Source organism: Xyrauchen texanus, chromosome 9, assembly GCF_025860055.1.
Source record: "Xyrauchen texanus isolate HMW12.3.18 chromosome 9, RBS_HiC_50CHRs, whole genome shotgun sequence".
NCBI classification, from domain to species: Eukaryota; Metazoa; Chordata; class Actinopteri; order Cypriniformes; family Catostomidae; genus Xyrauchen; species Xyrauchen texanus.
This window is the reverse complement of record NC_068284.1, coordinates 20654913-20675548: the sequence shown is the minus strand read 5'-3', so window position 1 is coordinate 20675548 and position 20636 is coordinate 20654913. Positions and strand designations below refer to the sequence as shown.

At 34.7% G+C, this 20636-nt stretch overlaps 2 protein-coding genes across 2 annotated transcripts in view; one reads left to right on the top strand and one right to left on the bottom strand.

The window, feature by feature from the left end:
- LOC127648768 (kinesin-associated protein 3-like) overlaps window positions 1-16460 on the top strand; it is a 55671-nt gene extending 39211 nt beyond the window's left edge. The window contains exons 18-20 of the mRNA XM_052133523.1: window positions 2637-2802; window positions 3197-3278; window positions 15048-16460. Coding sequence (XP_051989483.1) covers window positions 2637-2802; window positions 3197-3278; window positions 15048-15132 — 333 coding nt within the window. The 3' untranslated portion in view covers window positions 15133-16460. The remainder of the gene's footprint in view (window positions 1-2636; window positions 2803-3196; window positions 3279-15047) is intronic.
- Window positions 16461-16598: 138 nt separating this feature from the next.
- The window catches only part of LOC127648767 (protein Niban 1-like), a 34708-nt gene continuing 30670 nt past the window's right edge, over window positions 16599-20636 (bottom strand). The window contains exons 13-14 of the mRNA XM_052133522.1: window positions 18699-18810; window positions 16599-18376 (exon numbers count right to left, since the gene is read on the bottom strand). Of these exons, the coding sequence (XP_051989482.1) occupies window positions 17235-18376; window positions 18699-18810 (1254 nt within the window). The 3' untranslated portion in view covers window positions 16599-17234. The remainder of the gene's footprint in view (window positions 18377-18698; window positions 18811-20636) is intronic.

Below are 20636 nucleotides of genomic sequence, written 5' to 3'. Positions count from 1 at the left end.
CTGTTTGAATTAACAGTTTTCTCTTTTATATATATTTTACATTTCGATTTTAAATGTCTGTGGTGGCAAATTCTCATTTTCAGCAGCCATTACGCTACTCTTCTTCATAGTGTTAGATAATCCACAAGAAATCATTCTAATGTGCTCATTTGTTACTCAAGACACCTTTCTTCTTATAAGCACAGTTGAAAATGGTTGTGCTGCATAATTAAGTGTGGGATTCACAATGCAATGGCTTTTTTTAGCTGCTGAAGTATTGAATAAACTTGCAAGTCTAATTTTGGTTGTAGCCAATAAATAGCCTAATATATAATATATATATATATATATATATATATATATATATATATATATATATATATATATATATATATATATATATATATATATATATATATATATATATATATATATATATATATATATATATATATATATATATATATATATATGTATGTGTGTGTGTGTGTGTTTTTTTTTAATAGTATTAGAATTATTATTTGTCACAATTGTAACCAGTGGGAAAATACAGAGTACCGGTAAGTGAGATGCAGTCAGTTTTGCTCAATTGCTCAATAGGACACAATAGAAAATTGCAAACAATAATTTATCAAAAATGTTTTTGTTTTTTTTTACTATTAAGCAATTGTGGGAATGGAAAGGAATGACCAACCAAGAATAACTGCATTTTTATTTTTACTTCGTTCTATTTATTGTAAGAATACTTTGAAGTCTGCAATTCTATAATGGGAGTCAATCAGTTGCCTGTTAAAAAATGGGTGTCTGTCTTTTACCACTCTCATACCACTTACAGTACATTTTTACTTGTCCTAAGTGAATTATTTATACGAGGCTGAGCAATCTCATTAATACATCAATAATAGACCATTTAAACATTATATATACAAAATATGGTAGTTGTAAGTGTATCATGACAGGTTTTATTTGCTTCCTTTTATGGAGACATAAAAGGCCTATTTGACACAGGCATAATCTTTAGAGGAGCACAGTGGAATTAAATGGCTCTGGTCATGAGACTATTTGCAGAGCTCATGTAAAATGATTCACATGAAAGCTAGATGTCTGTACTGCCATTTACAATTGACAACTCTTTGTAAAATACATTAGATTGACACTCTTTAGACCCTTCAAATTTAAAAAAAATGTCAGTAACAATTGTAACCAGTGGGATTAGGCTAATCCGAGCACTGTCTTGAAAGAAAGGGATCTAACATGGACAGAGCAAGAGAAGTGTCATATCTAGTTTGAGAAACCGCCCCCTTACTGGTGCTCAGCTGGCAGCTACATGGCAAACACTAGTTTCATCTGCAACAGTCAAGAGAACACACTGGGATGCTGGCCATTTAGGCAGAGTTGCGAAGAAAAATCTATATATGACACTGACAAAGTGTTTAACCTTGTGCAACCATGCATACACATGCGTTGACATTGGATTTTGGCTTTGCTATAAGCAAAACATAATTTAAATTAATTTAAACCAAATGAACTCAGTTCAGAATACTCAGTAATTAAACTTTTGATTACGCCATGTGACAAAACACCATGGCGCTGATCTCAGCTGGGTTTGTCTTTGGGAGAAACGCCAACAAAACTACATCTGGTATGAAAGCTAATTATGTTTTTACATTGAATGCTATTTGCCTGGTCTGAATTTTTTAATAAATAGATAGATAGACAGATAGACGATACAATATGATATGAGCACCCACAAATGTATAGCTCAAACTTTTTCAAGGATTCAACATAATTGTCTTTTAAATCATAAATGCCTGAAAAGTATCTGATATTGGCAACAAATGTAGAGCTCTAAGTAACTTAAACAACAGCATTGTATTTATTTTGTTTCATTTTTGAGAAAAACTAATATGAACTCACAATTTTCATGTTTTTCTTGAGAAAATAAGTTTGTCTGCACTCTACACATTTATATTTGTATAGCACTTTTCACAATACACATAGTTTCAAAGCAGCTTTATAGAAAATCATGCCGTTTTGTTTGAAAGTCCCCTGTGAACAGGCTGTATTGTCTGCAGCAAGGAAAAAACTTATTTCAATGTTATGTAGTGGTGAAAAAAAAATCTTGAGAGGAACCTGACCTCTGGTTTTTCGATAGATGTGCATAATCCAATATTATATAGCAAATTAAGCAAAAATCTAGCGGAACACAGAAATGTTTTTATTAATTTTTTTTGTCCCTCTTCCCCATTTCACTTTGCATATAAACTTTACCACCATCTTATAACTGTTTACGTTTTGAAGTCAAAAGCAGATAATTATAAGTCTCATGTAATTGCGGGTTTCTTACATTGTTGGTTTTATTGAATAAGTTGTTATTTGATAGTTATGACTCATAGCTTAAGAGCGTCTTGCTGTGCATGTCACACTCAGGGAGACAGTTCCACAGATAGATAGATAGATAGATAGATGGATGGATGGATATTGGCATGTTACTAAAACGTTTTAGCACATAGCTAGGCACAGCTAGTGTGTTTTAGCATGTTGCTAACACGCTGCTAGCATATTTTAGCACTTCATTAGGCATTGCAAGCATGTTGCTAGCAAGTTTTTGCACTTAACTAGGCATTGCTAACTTGTGTGTGTGTGTGCGTGCGCAGGAGTATGATGAAGAGTGGGGGAAGAAGATACAGAGTGAGAAGTTTCGCTGGCATAACTCACAGTGGTTGGAGATGGTGGAGAGCAGACAGATGGAGGAGGCTGAGCCCTACCTGTACGGAGACGATCCAGACACCCTTGAGCAGCCTGATCTCTTCTACAGCACTGGTTAGAAACTGTACCAGATGCACACACAACCACACATACTGTACATGCCAAACACCAAACTCCTCATAGATTAATTTCAGAAGAACATGCCCGAGACCGTGAAAGACAGTGAATGTTTTCATGTCTGGTTATGTATTATGACTGACATGCTATACCACAACTTGACAGACATTGAAAGTGAAACCTCACTTTTATATTGTCAAACTTTCCATGAGAATTGCGATACTGTATTTTGGCTTGATTTTACATTGAGTTGTTGTCATCAAAGTCTTGTCATAGTGAGAGGTTGTCAGGAAGATAAGTGAGGATAGCCGCTGAAAGGAAATTGCTCTGCTGAGTCACTGTCTCATGTTTTTGTTGGTATGTGTCTACGTTTGTCTGTGTGTGACTGCAGAAGGTATGATGCCCCCTGAGCCAGTCCTCAGTCCAGACTTCTACAGCCAGTTCCACTCTCAGAATGGAGACTTCAACGCCTGGTGAGTAAGCAGCTGTTACCCTCATCAAAATTTGGGTAGGATTCTTCCATTAAATTTATGTTTCCATATGTGCCGTAGTTTCTTAATGTATTTTCATAATTAATGACTACGTTTTTAGTTTTGTAGTGAATTCAACAACAACAACATACTGTCATTTCTTAATCACCCAAATATTTGTTATATTGCAATCTAGTGTAGTCATAGCTTGACCGCTATTTCTAAAGCTTCAGTTGTCTACAAGCCAGACCATCCACATTTTTTAAGACTTAGTTAAAATATATAAAAATGTAAACACATAATGATACATTGATTTTTACATGTTTCATTTAGCAGATGCTTTTAGACACTTATAAATTAGGATAAACACAAAAACAAGCAATTAATCATAAGGATCCAATTTACTGTAAGCTGTGCTGTATTACAAAATGTGTAATTCATAGAAAATAAATAGTAATGAAAGTGCCTACATTGTTATGAAACAGTTAAAGGGATAGTGTACCCAAAAATTTCTTTCAAAAACTACCTAAAAATGACTACCCTCATGTTGTTTGAAACCCATATGCACGAATGGAGAAATCTTGTAGAATATTCTGGTCACTCTTTTCTATGCAATTTCAATGAATGGGGACAGGAGATTTAAAAAGGAGCATAAAAGTAGACCATAAGACATGGAGTGTCTTAACTCCAGGTTGCTCCAGTGGGATTCTCCCTGTAAAAGTGCACTGTAAGTCGCTTTGTATAAAAGCATCTGCTAAATGCATAAATGTAAATGTAAAATTGCAACCATTTATAATCACAACATTCACACTCAACAGTTGTCTGAGAGAATACACCTAAGCTACACATAAGTTGCACATGCATTATACATGTATAGATAATTTTTTATGTGTAGCTCAATATGTTTTTGACAGCTAGTTGCATCTCATGAAATATTAGAGTGAAAATAATGAATCCTGTTCTTGATTAGTCCTGATTTGTTGTATTATCTCTTTAATTTATGAAAAATAAAACAAACATATATTTTACATTTTACATACCTATTCAATCCCCTCTGACTAACCAGCATGAATATAATACCAATATTAGTTATTTGTGTGCAGAGCGAGTCATTAGTAAACTAAGCAAATGTTGAGGGCCAGTGTTTAAAGAAAGATTTTGTATGAACTGTAAGATCAAATCAAATCACTTTATTGTCACATGACCATATACACAAGTGCAACAGTAGGTGAAAGTCTTGTGTGCAGTTCCGAGCAACATAGCAGTCATGACAGTGACGAGACATATACCAATTACAATAAGCAACAGATTTACACAACACAATTTACTAGGGCTGTCGATTTAAAGCGTTAATAACGTGCGATTAATTTGACAAAAATTAACGCGTTAAAAAATTTAACGCACTTTAATCGCAATGCTTAACTGAGAAATTCAAGCTTGTAGTACCACCTGTGTACTCCAGAGGGCAGTAATTGAAATTTCAGCTGTGTGAGCAACACACAGTTTATACAGTGAAGAAAACAATTTCTTGCGTTCAAAACACTTGGAGGAGCGCAAATGCGATCTTTAAGGGATCTTAAGATGTGTTTAAAGATTGAGTATTAAACTATATTTAACTTGACACAGTGACCTAAACATTTTATTTTTATGACGCAACACACCAGAGATGCGACACAAGCATGTCTGACACAGGTCGTATGTTCTTTACCTCATACATATTTAATTACCAACGAGGTTAAGGAGGTGTGCTTTAAACTGTTACACTGTTTTTACCCAGTCAATCTTTATTTAAGAAACATGCTCCCTGAAATAGATCCACTTTACTCCTTCTGTAATGCTGTAGATTAAAAGTTTGTTTGTTTGTACCTCTATATTAACTAGTTTTTCTGTGCTTTATAAAGACGTTTTATTTGGTTTTCACTGTTTTGATAACTTAAGTTATTGTTCTTGCCAAGTTTTTTATACATAAGTGTAAATTTTTGTCTATAAAGCCCCGATTTGCACTTTTTTTGTAAAGACTTGAAATATTATTTAAATACTCTTTGTACCTCCAACAACTCAAAAGCACTGAAAACCATTGAACTACGTAATGAATATAATGTCTTGGCATTATTGTAAAATATATCTGTAGTATTGTGTACTATGTATACCCCTGGCTTGTTTCTAAAAAAAAAAAATGTCTGACGCAGGTGTAAATTGACGGTCCTTAAACAAGCCGTCATAATAAATCTCCAACTTATTGACAAATTCACTTGTGAAATGGATTGCTGTGAACTGTATGCCAATGATTGTCTTATGATCAATAATATGGTAGTAAACAATACATCTAAAGCCGCTTTTTATATTGTCTTATAAATGATGAACTCTTCTGCCACAAGAATGTAATGTATTATAATTATCTGAATATTTTGTTATTTTTATATATATATATATATATATATATATATAATTTTTAATATATAAAGATAACTATGTATAATTATTTCATCATTATATTGAATTATTTTTATATGAGGGGCTTTCTCAGCAAATATTTGTATATGCAATTAATCGTGATTAATTAATCGGGACACCATGTAATTAATTCGATTTAAAAAAATTATCGATTGACAGCCCTACAATTTACATATCAAATGTACACATAATTACACAACACAATAATAATATACAATGTACAGTAAACAATATACACAATATAGAATACACATAAAAATTACAAATAAAAAGTATATAAAAATATAAATGCTGTAGTTATATTGTGGAAAATATAATTATGACAGTCCAGTGTGAGATAATAGATTAATAAAGTGCGGTGCTGATGTATATTGATCATGAGAGATCAAGTGTTCAAAATCTGATTGCTTGGGGGAAGAAGCTGTCATGTAGTCGGCTGGTGCGGGTCCTGATGCTGCGATACCACCTGCCTAATGGTAGCAGTGAGAGCAGCCCATGACTCGTGTGGCTAGAGTCTCTGATGATCCTCCAAGCTTTTTTCACACACCAACTCCATTAATGACTAAAGTCTTTGAAGTTCATCCTGGATTAACTGCAGAAGTTCACATAGATGCATTTGTCCTTTTTTAGTTGGCCGATGAAGGCTTTTGTTGGCAATTAATTGAAAGTCTTTGTATTAAATTTTATGAGTGTAGTCCATCATTAGACAAAGGTGATGCAGGCAGAGATCAGTGGGGTACATCGCAGTTCAACTAGCAGGTCATGTCGGTGAGGTCTATCTGAAGTCCAATGTTCAGGCAATGGCATATGAAGTATCCCATGTCTTATGGTTGGAGTTGGCATCAGTTAATCCCCTGAAGTCCATCATAATAGACTGAAGTGATGTTTGGCTGGCACCTGCTGCATTTAATCATCATCACTCATATACATGTAGCAGTGGAGTCCAACACCAAGCAGGAACGGAGCTGGATCTGGCCGGATCTGGTAACCTCGGGATATGAATCCAGAGGTTGAGACATGGAACAAATAGAATAATATTGCCATTACATTTTTTGCAGAGTTATAGAGCATGATAAATGTTTCTGGTTCTGGCAGACCTAACTAAAGCAGCCTAATTGCAAGTTGATTGATAAATTATTTGTATGCCTGGCTAAATAGATGAGACTTTAGTCTAGACTTAAACTGAGTGAGTGTGTCTGCATCCCAAACACTGTTAGGGAGACTATTCCATAGTTTAGGTGCCAAATAGGAAAATGATCTACCGACATTAAGAACTATTATTAGGCCATAATTATGCGATTTGTAATGAATGTGATGGAATATAACTTGGTAGAATGTCATTTAAGTACTGTGGAGCTAGACGATTCAAAGCTTTATATGTAGTTAACAAAATTATAAAATGAATACAAAATGAATGTAGCCAATTGTAACACAGTTAACGATGGGCAAGGAGGAGGCGAGAACCGGCTTTTCAATATAAATAACTGCCACACCAATGTAACAATGATAAAATGGTAATATGATCATATTTCTTGGTTCTAGTTAGCACTCTGGAAGCTGCTTTTTGAACCAATTGAAGTATATTTATTGAACTTCCTGGACATCCTCCCAGTAATTAATTACAATAATCTAGTCTTGAGGTCATGAACGCATTAATAATTTTTTCGGCATCAGCAACAGAGACCATGTGCCATAATTAAGCAATATTTCTGAGGTGGAAGAATGCTGTTCTACAAACATTGGTAATTTTATTTTCAAAAGTCAGATTGGTATAAAATATAACACCTAATTTATTTGCTGTAGAAGACGATGTAACAGTACATCCATCGAGTCAAATTAGATTTTAGGCTTATTTTTAGAGATTTTTGTCCAATAATTATTACCTCTGATTTGTCAGAATTGAGAAGGACATTTTTGGCCATCCAATCTTTAATTTCATTGATACACTCCGCTGATTTGGAGAATTGTACATTTTCATCAGGTTTCAAAGAAAATGAAAGTTGGGTATCGTCGGCATAACAGTGGAAACTTATTCCACGATTCCTGATAATATCTTCCAGGGGAAGCATATACAAGGAGAAAAGCAAAGGCCCTAAATGTGATCCCTGTGGCACTCCATATATAATTTCTGATTGATAATTCCTCATGTAAAGAAAAAAAGAAAGAAAATGGGTGCGTTCTGTAATATACACGCAGTTGAATCTGGGGGGGAAAGAAGCACTCATTAAAATGGCAATGGATAAAATTATTAGCATAGAGGAAATCTCATCTTTGGCCTGTGCAAGTTTTTGAATAATTTGGTGCATATGGGCATAAAGAATTATTGCGTGAGCAGAGCTGTTCAAAAAAGTAACACACTCTTCTTTGTCTGAGGTTCTCTGACTCCCTGTCAGTGGCACTCTTTTTAGCCCAAAAATAAACATACCTTTCAAGTCCCACACAGCCAAATATATTGTTCACATTCCACTGCAAACTCTCTCCCTCACACATACACACACACAAACACACACTCCTGTTCAAATGTTTGGGGTCCCTTGACTGGAATTTTTCTCATGATCTTAAAAACCTTTTGATCTGAAGGCGTATGCTTAAATGATTCAAATGAGTTTTGTTGACAAAAATGTACTATTAATAATATGTATGAAATATGAATATAATAATAATAAAAAAGAATATATATTAAATAAACAATAAGTGACCCTAAACTTTTGACTGTTAGTGTACATGCAGATGAAATAGCATTTCACTCCTCCATCCACTTCAGTCTTCATCTTCATTGGCTCACTCAAGCTCCCAGCTGCCAAAGAGGCGATCCTTGAGGAAATGGATCTGCCGCTTTTGTTTGATACTGAACTCTGATAGAGCATGCTTAAACTTGTAGTCTAAACTTGCCCTGATAATGCATACCTGATGAGATAGCTTTCATTGGGCTGGTTTATTATGAGCTGTATAGAATGCGTTGCTCGTCAACCTGTTTGTTTTGGCTGGGTGGGGATTTGGACACTTTGCGGTCTGATGGCCATGTGGGTGAGGATAGGGGTGGGTGTCCAGATGGATGGGTGAGTTCTCTGGCTGTTCTTTGTAAAATGATCCATTTCAAATATACACTGAAGGTTTGGGGCAACATTAAAGTCCTGGGATGAATGGCTTAATTTGAGTGGGCAGCTCTGAGTGACTGAGGTTACCATAATAATCAAATAGAGTCCCAGTCTTTACTTAAGACTCTTGTGAAGCGATGTGTGTGAACGCTTTTGGAGTGGTTAGGATTTGCGTGCCAACTTAAGACAGGTATTTTGATTAACTTGAGTAATATAGTGTTGTTCCCATGAGTGTTGTTTACATCCATGTAAGTGAGATTGAGAAAGGAAGACAGATGACTCAGATGATGGTGTTGAATAGAGATGAGGAAGTGAGATAAACTGGTAGGAATTTGCTTAAGGCCAAAACATAGTAATGTAAGTGCATGAACGAAGACGCAAGCTCGATTTTGTGTGATGTTGTGTGAACGGATTTCATAATGCAATGCAAGTACGTGTTGCATTCTCAATTTTGCCACAAGGGTCACTATTGCTGACATTAGTCTGAACTGTCCGCTTCTATGGTGAGTTTTTTCTTTTTCAAGATAATATTGCTGAGCAAGTAAGTTAAAGTCAATGATTTATAGCAACTTGCCTGAATAATAACATCCAGTTTAATGGCATTGACTTTATCGCCCCCTTGAGTACTGAAGTTTGTTACTGCCAAAGTAACACAAGAATGCATGTTTTAAGTATGTTCATCCAGGCCACTCGTTGACTTAACACTCATTGTGCAGCGCTATTTCAGTGCAATTAGCAGATGGTTAAACTGGATTGTGTGGTTTTATTTTTCACTGAAATACTGCATGCAACTGAATTTGCCCCTCTCTGCAGATGGTCTCCCAACGTCCCAGAAGTAAGGGATTCTGTGTGCGTGTCTTTCTATGTGTGCATCCCACATACATCAGCCACTGACAAATCTGTCTTTATTTAAGCCATGTGGTGTTGCATGTCCCTAAAACCTCGGGGAGCTTTGAGGAAAATACAGGAGGAAAACAGGGATGTAGAGACCCAATCAGACGAAGGAAGGAAAAAAAAGAGGGTGCTGTTGATTTTACACAGCCAAGGTAAAGGGCATGTAACCTGAGAAGTGACTGGAAGTAGAGATCAAAGCGGGGGACTGGAGAACATCTTGGGGAAAAAGGGAGGAGAAACATCCTTTTTTATAAAAGCAGAGGGCCGTTTCCTGTGCAAACACTCTTTTAAGCTATGAAACAATGTCTGGTTTAAAGGGCCTTTTTTACAGGCACCTTTGGCCATATCCCCCACATGCCCCCCAGAATGTCAGGGCCGACCTGACTCCCTATGAGCTGTCAATCCCACCACGTCTCAGCTTTTATTTGCCTGTTTTGCAGCCCTGTGGAGGAAGAGGTGACAGACTGATTCATAATTGGACAGGAATGTGCTCACTATGGGTCACAGACCAGGTCAGTCTGCTCTCTAGTACCACAAAATCTAAATAAAATTAAACAAGCCTTAGAATAAATTAGTGGTCAAACGATATGGTTTTTAATGGCCAATTCTGATAATTATATCTAGAAATTAGGTTTGCTATTCACTATATCTATCTATCTCAGCTCTCTTGCGCTCTCTCTCTCATATATATATATATATATATATATATATATATATATATATATATATATATATACCAATCATCCACAACAATAAAACCACCTGCCTATATTGTGTAGGTCCCCCTCGTGCCACCAAAACAGCGCTAACAATTGTACAGATTGGTTATCTGATTTACCGTAGACTTTGTCAGCTAGAACCAGTCTGGACATTCTCTGTTGACCTCACATCAACATAGTATTTCCGTCCACAGAACTGCCACTCACTGGATATTTTTGTTGTTTTTGGCACCATTCTGAGTAAATACTAGAGACTGTTGTGTGTGTGAAAAACCCAGGATTTTCCCAGGATCACAGAGATCAGAAGTTACAGAAATACTCAAACAAGCCTGTCTGGCACCAACAGTCATGCCACTGTCGAAATCACTGAGATCATATTTTTTCCCCATTCTGATGGTTGATGTGGAGATTAACTGAAGCTCCTGACCCGTATCAGCTTGATTTTATACTTTACACTGCTGCCACACGATCGGCTGATTAGATAATTGCATGAATAAGTAGATTTATAGGTGAACCTAATAAAGTGGCTGGTGAGTGCATGTCATTAAAATACATATTACATGCTGTTGCTTATAAGCCATGTTTTTGCTTATAACTTCACAAAATATAAACAGAACATAAAATATCACATACCATTACTTATAGGAGGGGATTCCCTTTAAAACAAGCTGACACACAATGTAAACAGATGCATAAATAATTTGATAATCCACACAAAGCATAATGTGCACACAGCACATAATGTGCTATCTGGCCAGAAACACTTTCTTCAATTAGATTTCAACTTCATTGAAAATGATGTAGTACATTGTCTTGCATCATAGAACGCTAAACAAATCGTATTATGATTCAAATCGCTGCAACCAGATATGGAAGTCATCCAAATATGGTCAGAGATGATTGTTCACTGTAATTACATACGGCCACCAGTAGATCTCGTTATTCATGCCTGCATGCTTTGGAGAGGGAGCACACCTTTTGTCATTGTTGTATTTGCATGTGTAATTAGTTCTATAGCATACAATTATTATGTTTTTTTTTTTATATGGAGAGGCTTTTGGGCTCTTGGAAACGTTTTAGGACAATAGGATTAATAATATTTGTAATACTATAACTTTTGCTTGCTATGTCGTATCAACACAAAATTGTACTCAGTTACTGGTGACATGGTTGGAAATGAAACAAAAGTAGTTTTTTGGTGCTAGCTTATTAACACCCTGAGATATTTAATGTCAAATCAGAAAAATAAGAAAAGGAAAAAAAATTGGCAGAAGTTTTTTTTTTTTTTAGCAGCTTCTTTGGCTTAGAGATCATAATTTATAATCTATATCATTAAAAAAAAAATGTTAAATGATACCAAACAATTGACCCTCTTTGGTTATTTGTATAGTTATAATTTTTGGCATGCCACTGAAAATCTTTAAAAACACCTTCATAGCTTAAAGGGTTAAACTTCTGCATACAATTTTTTATTTCTGTATGTATAGTGCCTCATAATGCATTAGCAATGTACACAAGTTTATCTTGCCAATAAAGCTTGATATTAATTAAATCTGCCCATTTGATGCTATAATTAACAAAATTCCACTGGCAAAGGGCAGAAGATTTTGCACGTTTTATTACAGCATATTCATTGATTTTATGGCATGTATAAAATACTTGTTTCAAAGATTAATACCTGTAAAAAATGTGTAATAAACTATCCAAGAAATATTATTTTTTTTAGCATGTTAACTAATTTCTTGCAATTGCTGTAGACAAAATAACATTATTTCCTTTTTTTTTATTTCTGAATTGATATTATATATTATAACTGAACACTGCGTGATATGTAGCAAAAATGTGATACAAGATAAACTTGCGCCAGTAATATGCGTTGTGATAAACCTCAGATCAATGTTTCAAATATACATTTCATACATATTGATATACATAGAGGAAACAATGATATCCAAGCAACATGAAGTGACATTCTGTCAAACGTATTTTTCAGCATTAAACAAATGAAAATCGAAGCAAACAGTAGCATTGACACCACATTACATTTTTCTGCTTTCCAACTCCCACTTAAAAAACAAAAAATCAAATTTTGTTTATGTAGTTATATTTCTTTAACAGAAATAATGTATTATCCATTGATGAGGATATCAGTTGACTCATTCTATCACTAGAATACATTCACATTACCATTTATATTCTTATATGGAGATAGCGTTGAGTTCATCGTATCATTTTCAGCTGACAGAGAAAGGAGTTATCCATAATTGATGAAGTGATGATACCAGGTGTTTTGAAACAAGAAATGAGAGCACTGAAAAGTTGCAGCTATAAATCTGTTGCTTATGTAGATGATTATCCTGTGTTCTGAAAGCTTGTATTTCTTGCTAAAGAACTTAGTAAGTGAGCACACAAGTAAAAAAGTCCAAGTACAGAGATAAAATATAGGTGTCAGAGTCACAAACAGGCACAGAACACATATAAGTGGCTAATAGTCCAAAAAGCATGAATCCCTCTTTCCTGAAGCTCAAATTCAGCCTGACAGTTCTGGCAGGCCAATAGGAAAAATACATATTTTAGACAGGAGAGTGTGTGAGTATTGGGGGTGTTAAGAGGAGCTTGCAGGATTTGATTACTGGAGGTCATACAAGGCTAAAAAATAACACATTGTAATGTGTGCACATAGGGGCAAAGCAAACATCTCATGATTTTAAAGGCCGTAGGTCTGAACGTTGTGTTCTGTAAAGGGAGAGGAAGGTAGAGAGCCAACAAGCAATTTGTTTCTTGAACCGCATCACTGTCCTGGATATGTGCACCCTAAACGACTGTAAAAGCATGTCACATCTCTTAAGATTAGTTTTAAACAAGTAACCCAGTTATTTGGACACTTCATCCACACTTAGAAATTTATGAATGTCATCTCATTAGATCACAAAATATCGAACCTAGTGGCATTTATTTTAAGAAAGATTGCACATGCACTTTTCAAGCAAACATTTAGGCAAAAACTAAATGTTTAAAATGATAAAACTATATGTATACTATTGAAAAAGAAGAAGGAAAAAAAGCACTTGGAAAAGTGTGCTTTCTGGTTGTCAAACTTTGATGAACTTGTGTGAACTTGCTGTTCTGATGTTATTCATCTACTAAAAAATATCTTTGGATCAGTTGTATAAAAGTAATAACAAAAAAGGCTGAGAAAAGAAAAAGTAGAAGGCCACCTTAATAGATATTTTGTTTTCAAATGCAATGAATCCTACATTTTCCATACAAGTACTTTGTGGCCCACTGTATGTAAAATACCTGATGGCTTGTAAGCAGCCTAAAAATAAGCTTTAATTTTACCCACAGAAGATCAGTGAGGTTGGAATAAGGGTTACTTACTAAACTGTACTGATGGGTTAAAGCTATGAGTACTGTGCTGAAATGGTTAATACATGCCAGTATAGTGTTCTGATTGACAATAATAAATCAAGAGATATGCGGTTGTAAAAGGTTGTGAGATTGTTTAGCTCAAGCTAATGCTGTAGAAGCCAGAGCATCTCAAATTGAAGACTGTTCAGTGTGCATTGGTAAACTAATGGAGGCTTATTTTGGAGGTATGGCTTACATTGGCGTGCAGAGCTTATTGCTTGAAGTCTTGGTATTTGGCAGTGATACATATAAAAATATGTGCCCCATACTGTTTGTGTTTAGAAGGCAGCAAAAATATGTTGGACAGGTAAATATTTAAAAGCAAGCATGTAAGCTTTAAGTTTTATTTTTATTTACTTGTGTAATGGTTTTATTTTAAATATTTGATGAGTTTGTCTTGGTGGGGTCTTGTTGCTTATTTCTTATTGTATTCTCTGGATTTCAGTACACCTTAAAGGACAATTCGAGTCGACACCATTTCTGGCATAAAAAAAGTACAAATCTGGGTTACAGTAGAACACTTATATTGGAAGTGAATGGGGCCAATTTTTGGAGGGTTTAAAGGCAGAAATGTGAAGCTTATGATTTTATAAAAGCACTTACAAATATAAGAATATTTATTCTTTATAAAACAATTAATTCTTCTGTTAAAACTTGTGTATTATTTTAGCTGTAAAGTTGTGTAAAGCATCATTTTTACAGTCACTTTCAGGGTTCACAGTATTACATCATCATGGCATCGAAGTTGTCCAATTGGCTATAACCTTACACAGAAAAGGTTAGTAAGTGATTTTATAACACGCATATTGTTTACGTCTTGTTTTATGCTTTTAAAATGGTATTTTAACATTTACGGATTGACCCTATTCACTTCCATTGTAAGTGCCTCAATGTAACCCAGATTTTTGCTGCTTCTTTTTTTTAAGAAATGTAGGGATGAGTAAAAATATTCAAATGCTGTTGATTGAGCTAAACTTGTATTGAACCCAGAATATTCCTTTAACTTGGTCGTAGAGTTGTTACCAATTGTTATTGTTCTCCTAGATTTCTGAATCTAAGTCAGACAAAATGATCTTTCTGCATGCACTTGTTACCGTCTGTCCTGAAGATATGTATGGGAGAAGGCCATCTAGTGACTCTCAAGGTAACATGACCATCAGTGTTTATACTTGCATGATTTAAATCTCTTTCCTCAGCAATGGAGCCGATGGACGTCCTGCCACTGCTTACGGTTTTCGTCCAGACGAGCCATTCTTCCACGGGTATGGATCAACCAGATAGAACCACTGCACTAATCAAATCTCCAAGTCACTACAAGTGAATATTTATCTTCCAGAATGGGAAACAAACTTAAGCTCTTCATGCTTGTCTTGTCAACAAAATTTGAGCCCACCCCTGGATTTAGAGGCAGACTTAATGGAGAGTCCTCACATAAAATGGTTGGTAATGCTTCCTAATAACTTCATTAAGTAACATTATAAAAAGCTTAGCATAGCAGTACTTCACGTAGATTCAAATATGAATGTACAGTGTCCCCGAAAGGTTTTTGGACACTAATTTAGACTTTACAATGTTTAAATGTAATTGAATTAGATAACAAAATACAATTTCAAACCAAGTGGCATTTGCAAACAAATGATTTTTCTAGTCATTTTTGCAGTAACTTTTAATCAACTGGATCGAATGTTATTTTCTTATTGAATATACAAACTAAGTTTTCCAAATGCAAAATCATGACATTTTTAACTATTTGAATGTACATGAAATAACAGTCATTAGTATTATACACTGTAAAAATGATTATTCGTTTTATTAATGGAAGTTATTATAAAGTGTTACCAGACGTTTTGTGATTTAGGGGTTGCAATGGGGTTTAGAACAGCACTCAGTAGATTTGTGCAGCATGTTCCAGAGTTGCCACAAATGAAAGAAGAGGTTCTAATGATTGAACACAAAACTTTATAGGTGGTTCTATTTTAATTTCAGGAAAGTCTTAATTTATTTACAAAAAATGTTTAGGTTCACTTTAGTTGTATGTCCTGTATATCCACTTATCTCTTCTCATCTTCATATTCACTACATAAATTCTTAACAGATTTGCCATAATCAGCCGCTAAAATACAATTGATATACCATCTATCATTTATCATGTAAGAGATTGTGGGATTTTGAACTCCTGAACAGTAACTGAATATTCTTATGTCCAGTTCTCATTAATCAAAGAAGACTGCTTAAATACGTAAACCGGTAACTGCTTAAACGGCTTTAAAAAATGTAGCCTAACTCACTCAACTTGTCATGCATAATTGCAGAAATAGTGTTCCATGCCTAGTGTCTGTCAGGTATCATATACAGTAGATGTATTATCCCTTTGAGATATTTATAAATTAAATTGACTACATAATCAGGAATCCAGGATTCATTGATTGATTCAGTGAATCTTATATACTTTCTAAGAAATAGGATGCTAAATGCTGCCTGTTAAAATGTTTATGTAATCTATTATACTTTATTTCTGATTCTTGCTGAATGAGACATAGCCTAAATGTATTCTTTTTAATAAAACTACTGTAAATTTAAGTTAATTTTATTTATGGAAATGGAACTCAGGACAGCTCTATTTCAGGACACAAAAGGTGCCTCCTAAGATCTTGGCTTTTGCTGCTACTGATCCTGTGAATCTGAGAAATTAATGTGAATTGTCCGGAACTGCAAACAGAAGAAATAAAAAAAATGCACTGATGAACTTATTCTGTTCTGTGGAAATTTATTTTACAGACTCCCTCAGTGATAATGAATGACAGGCCAACATGTATATACAAAAGTATCTCTATTTCAAAAACTGAGCAAAAATTGCTTTGTTTTCTTATGATATGATCTTCTGATTCGAAATGTTAACTATAACAAATTGGTTGTCTGCATAGGCCAGTACATCATGTTAATAAATAAGTCAGTCCCATAAAAACATTTGGGTATCCTCTAAAAATGTAGTTATTTGTTCTTTGTCATTTGATTTTCTTTATTGGCCTCACAATGTTTAAAAAAAATATCAACATGAAATTCAAGCATTAAAAAGTAATAATGCTTCAATCTGAATAGCCATCTTTTTTCTCAATATGATTCAGTGTTTAAAAAAGAGATATATTAATACTTTTTATACAGGCACTTGGTTACTGTGTGAGTCAAAGTATTTAACATGGATTGTCATGCCAAACCGTGTAATGTCAATAATTATATTTTTAAAAATGGTAAATGAAATACTGATATAACTACAAAAACAAATTATACAGAAACACTGTAGTCTTTTTTTTTTTTTCTTAGCAGAGTTGCATAGCTGTTAAACCTTTCATTCAACATTTTTAAGGTATTAAAATGCAAACTTGTTAGTTTTCAACACAAGGTCTCACTATGTCCTCTACCTCGATTACCTCCATGATGAGATCTTTGATAGCCTTCACGCTGTCAGCGACATCCTCTGTGTCTTCATCCCCAGCAGTGCAATCCTGCTCTGGTGAATTTGTGCTGGTGTCACTTTGGTTCTCCTGCTCTGATGTTAAAGCAACCGCACTCCCCACTGGAACATCAGGAACAGAGTCAAGAGTAGAAATACCCATATGGCTGGTATCTTGCTCTTCACTTCTATTCTCAACACTAGAGGGCACTACATCACAGGCTCTGTTATTCACAGTGTTCTCATCGGAAACAATGGCATCCCCTTCAGTCTCTATGTTTTCATTTATCTTTGGGGTAGAATCAGGTTGGATTTCAGACTGAGGAACTGCATCTATGTTATCCTCATCTGTTGCAGCACTAACACACAGAGGAGCCACAACAGACACTGTTTCAGATGTCTCAGCAAGAGGACCAGGACTGCCTGTCTTCAGGACAACTGTTGAGTTAAGAGAGACTGCCCGGTCAGAACTGACAGAGGAAGAGGTACTACTGAATGAACATTGACCCTCAGACAAAGGTTCCTCTGTAGCTCTATCCTGCACTTCTGAAGAAAGTTTCTCTGGTCCTGATAAAGACAAATCCTCTGTGGATAATATGGTTTCAGCTATGGCTGTAGGCGCATCAGATGTGTTTGATCCTGTATTAGTCTCTGAGATGTCAGGTTTGGGTGTGGAGGTATCAGATGTGACTGTTATGGCATCAGAGTTAGAAGATCCCTCAAGAGCAGGAGATGAAATGTTAGGTATTGTTGATGGAATGTCTGGTTGAACTGTTTCAGCAATGCTTGATGGTAATGTAGGTTCCAAAGACTCTGGAGAAGACACCGTAATCTTCACCATAGGAATTACTGCAGTATCATGTGTTTGGTGGGTCTCTTCAATGATAGTTGCTCCTAATGTAGAGATGGTCTTCTGCCCAGCCTGTTGAGAAAAAGCCAATACTTTTGGTGGGCTGGATGGGGCAGAGATGGGTGGCGTCCGGTTGTCAGCTAAGCTGCTTTGACTAACACAGTACAGGTCAGTACTGTCAGCAAACAGGTTGTTCTTCTTCAGATTGGCAGCATCCTTCACCACTAAACCCCAAACAGATGGATGAATATATTAACATTATTATTCTAAATTCACTCATATGTCACTGAGAAATGTTAGGATAAAAAATACGCTTCATATGGTAACATCTAAATTAACTGGTTTTATTTAAGTCAAAAATATCATTTAACATCACTCAATCAACCTGAATACATTAGGTTACACCAACAAAACTAATTTTAAGGGTTAGATCAGGTAGAAAGATCTCCTTAAGTTGACAATAGCAGGTTAAATTTGTTTTCACAGTGCATAACCAGCAACTCTCAATCTCACAGACAATCATGTAAAACAGCTAATTCAGTTTACCTTTGTTGACTTCATTGTTCAAAATGTTGAGTAATATGTTTTCATAGACATTCTCAACTTGAACAAAGTTTGCATAATCAGCAAAGACGAATTGTTCATAATTCTGAAGCTCCTGCAAATTGAGAATTTTTTAGCCATTAGTTTAAAACAACAACAACAAAAAACAATCACCAAATAAAATACTATAAAAAGAATAGTTGTCTTTTTTTTTTTTTCTTCTTCTTTTTGTATAACACATTTCACATAGTGAAAATCACTGAATTTACAGAAAATCATACTGTAATAACTGTAATCAGGACTTAGTAATGACTAACAACGCCATTTAAAAAAATCTTTTGTCAGGTAACCTAAAAATTAACTGGCTTTTTGAAGTAAAAAAACAACTTTATGTAATCTATTATCCTCATCCTTAGATGAGGACATAAAATGTTGGCTTTCCTGTACATATACATAATTTAAATTCATGAATTCATTCGTGAAATGCTCCTATGAAGTGCATCAGGTAAGAAACCTCGTTAGCTTTGTGACAAAATAGTAACATCTGTAGTTACATCTGATGTGATTTTCAGTGATTTATCATGAGAGAGCACAATGTCAATCATGTTTTTCTCGTACGAGGGCATTGGGAATTTATTTATGAAAAACTCAAGACCTAGTCGGCATGATCACCATTTGGAGTCAATGACTGCGTCTGAAAGCTGGAAAATGCTGCCTTAAGAGACTCTTTACAAGCAGAGAAAAAATGTAAATAAAAAATGTTATACATACAGTTGACTTTCAATAGCTTGGTATTAATTCAAAAATCCAAAACATAAACCTGCTGCCTCCATATGATGACTTTTAATTTTTTTAGGCAAACTATTTGCTCTTCTAGGAAAATGCTTTTTTTGCTATCAAGTGCTACTAGTTAAAAATCATGAAAGGAAATGGAAAATGCACACAGCAATTTTGTACGGGTTTTGTACGACTCATTAGTATACACCAACAAAAGTAATTTTTTTGGGTTAGATCAAATATGAATGTTCAGCATTTAGTACAATTTAAGCTCAATCAACAGTATTTGAGGCATTATGTAAATTACTAAAGAAAATGATTTCGACTGTTCCTTGTTTATTTAAAAAAAAAGTTACAGTAAGGCACTTTCCAATTAAAGAAAATGGGTCCCGTCCATAAGCATTAAAATACATAATGTTTCAAATGTATAGCCACAATATGTAAACAGTATACATATAAACATGTTTTAGTGTGATCAAATCTAAGTTCTACTGGATTTTAGTGCAATAAAATTACTTAATGGGATTACAGGATTTACCGATGTTACATCATCGTGACTAGGAAAAGTTACTATGTAAATTTACACGAATAAGGTTTGTGAGCAATTTTATCACACTGAAATTTACACGTAGAGTGTTTACATCTTGTGGCTACACTTTTGAAACAGTGAATATTTTAATGTTTATGAACAGAACCTTTTCACTTTCATTGTAAATGCCGTACTGTAATATGATTATTGTCTAATGTATTTTTGGTGGTAAAATGTAGGCCACAAATGCTGTCGATTGAGCTTAGTATGTATTCAACCTGGAACATTCAATTCAGGTAAAATTATTTTACTATAAATTCTCCTCCCTGCCCAGTAGGCAGTGATATGCACAAATGATGTGACTCACCAAAAACAAAAGAAGAAGAATGTGAAAGCGGAGATTTTTTGTAAAAAGCAAATATTGATCTGTTTCTCATCCATGCCTATAATATCACTTCTGAAGAGAAGGATTTAACTACTAGAGTCTGATGGATTACTTTTATGCTGCTTTTATATGCTTTTTGGACCTTAAAAGTTCTGGCCACCATTCATTTTCATTGTATGGACCTACAGAGCTGAGATATTTTTCTAAAATTCTCAAATTTGTTTTCAGAAGAAGAAAGTCATACACATCT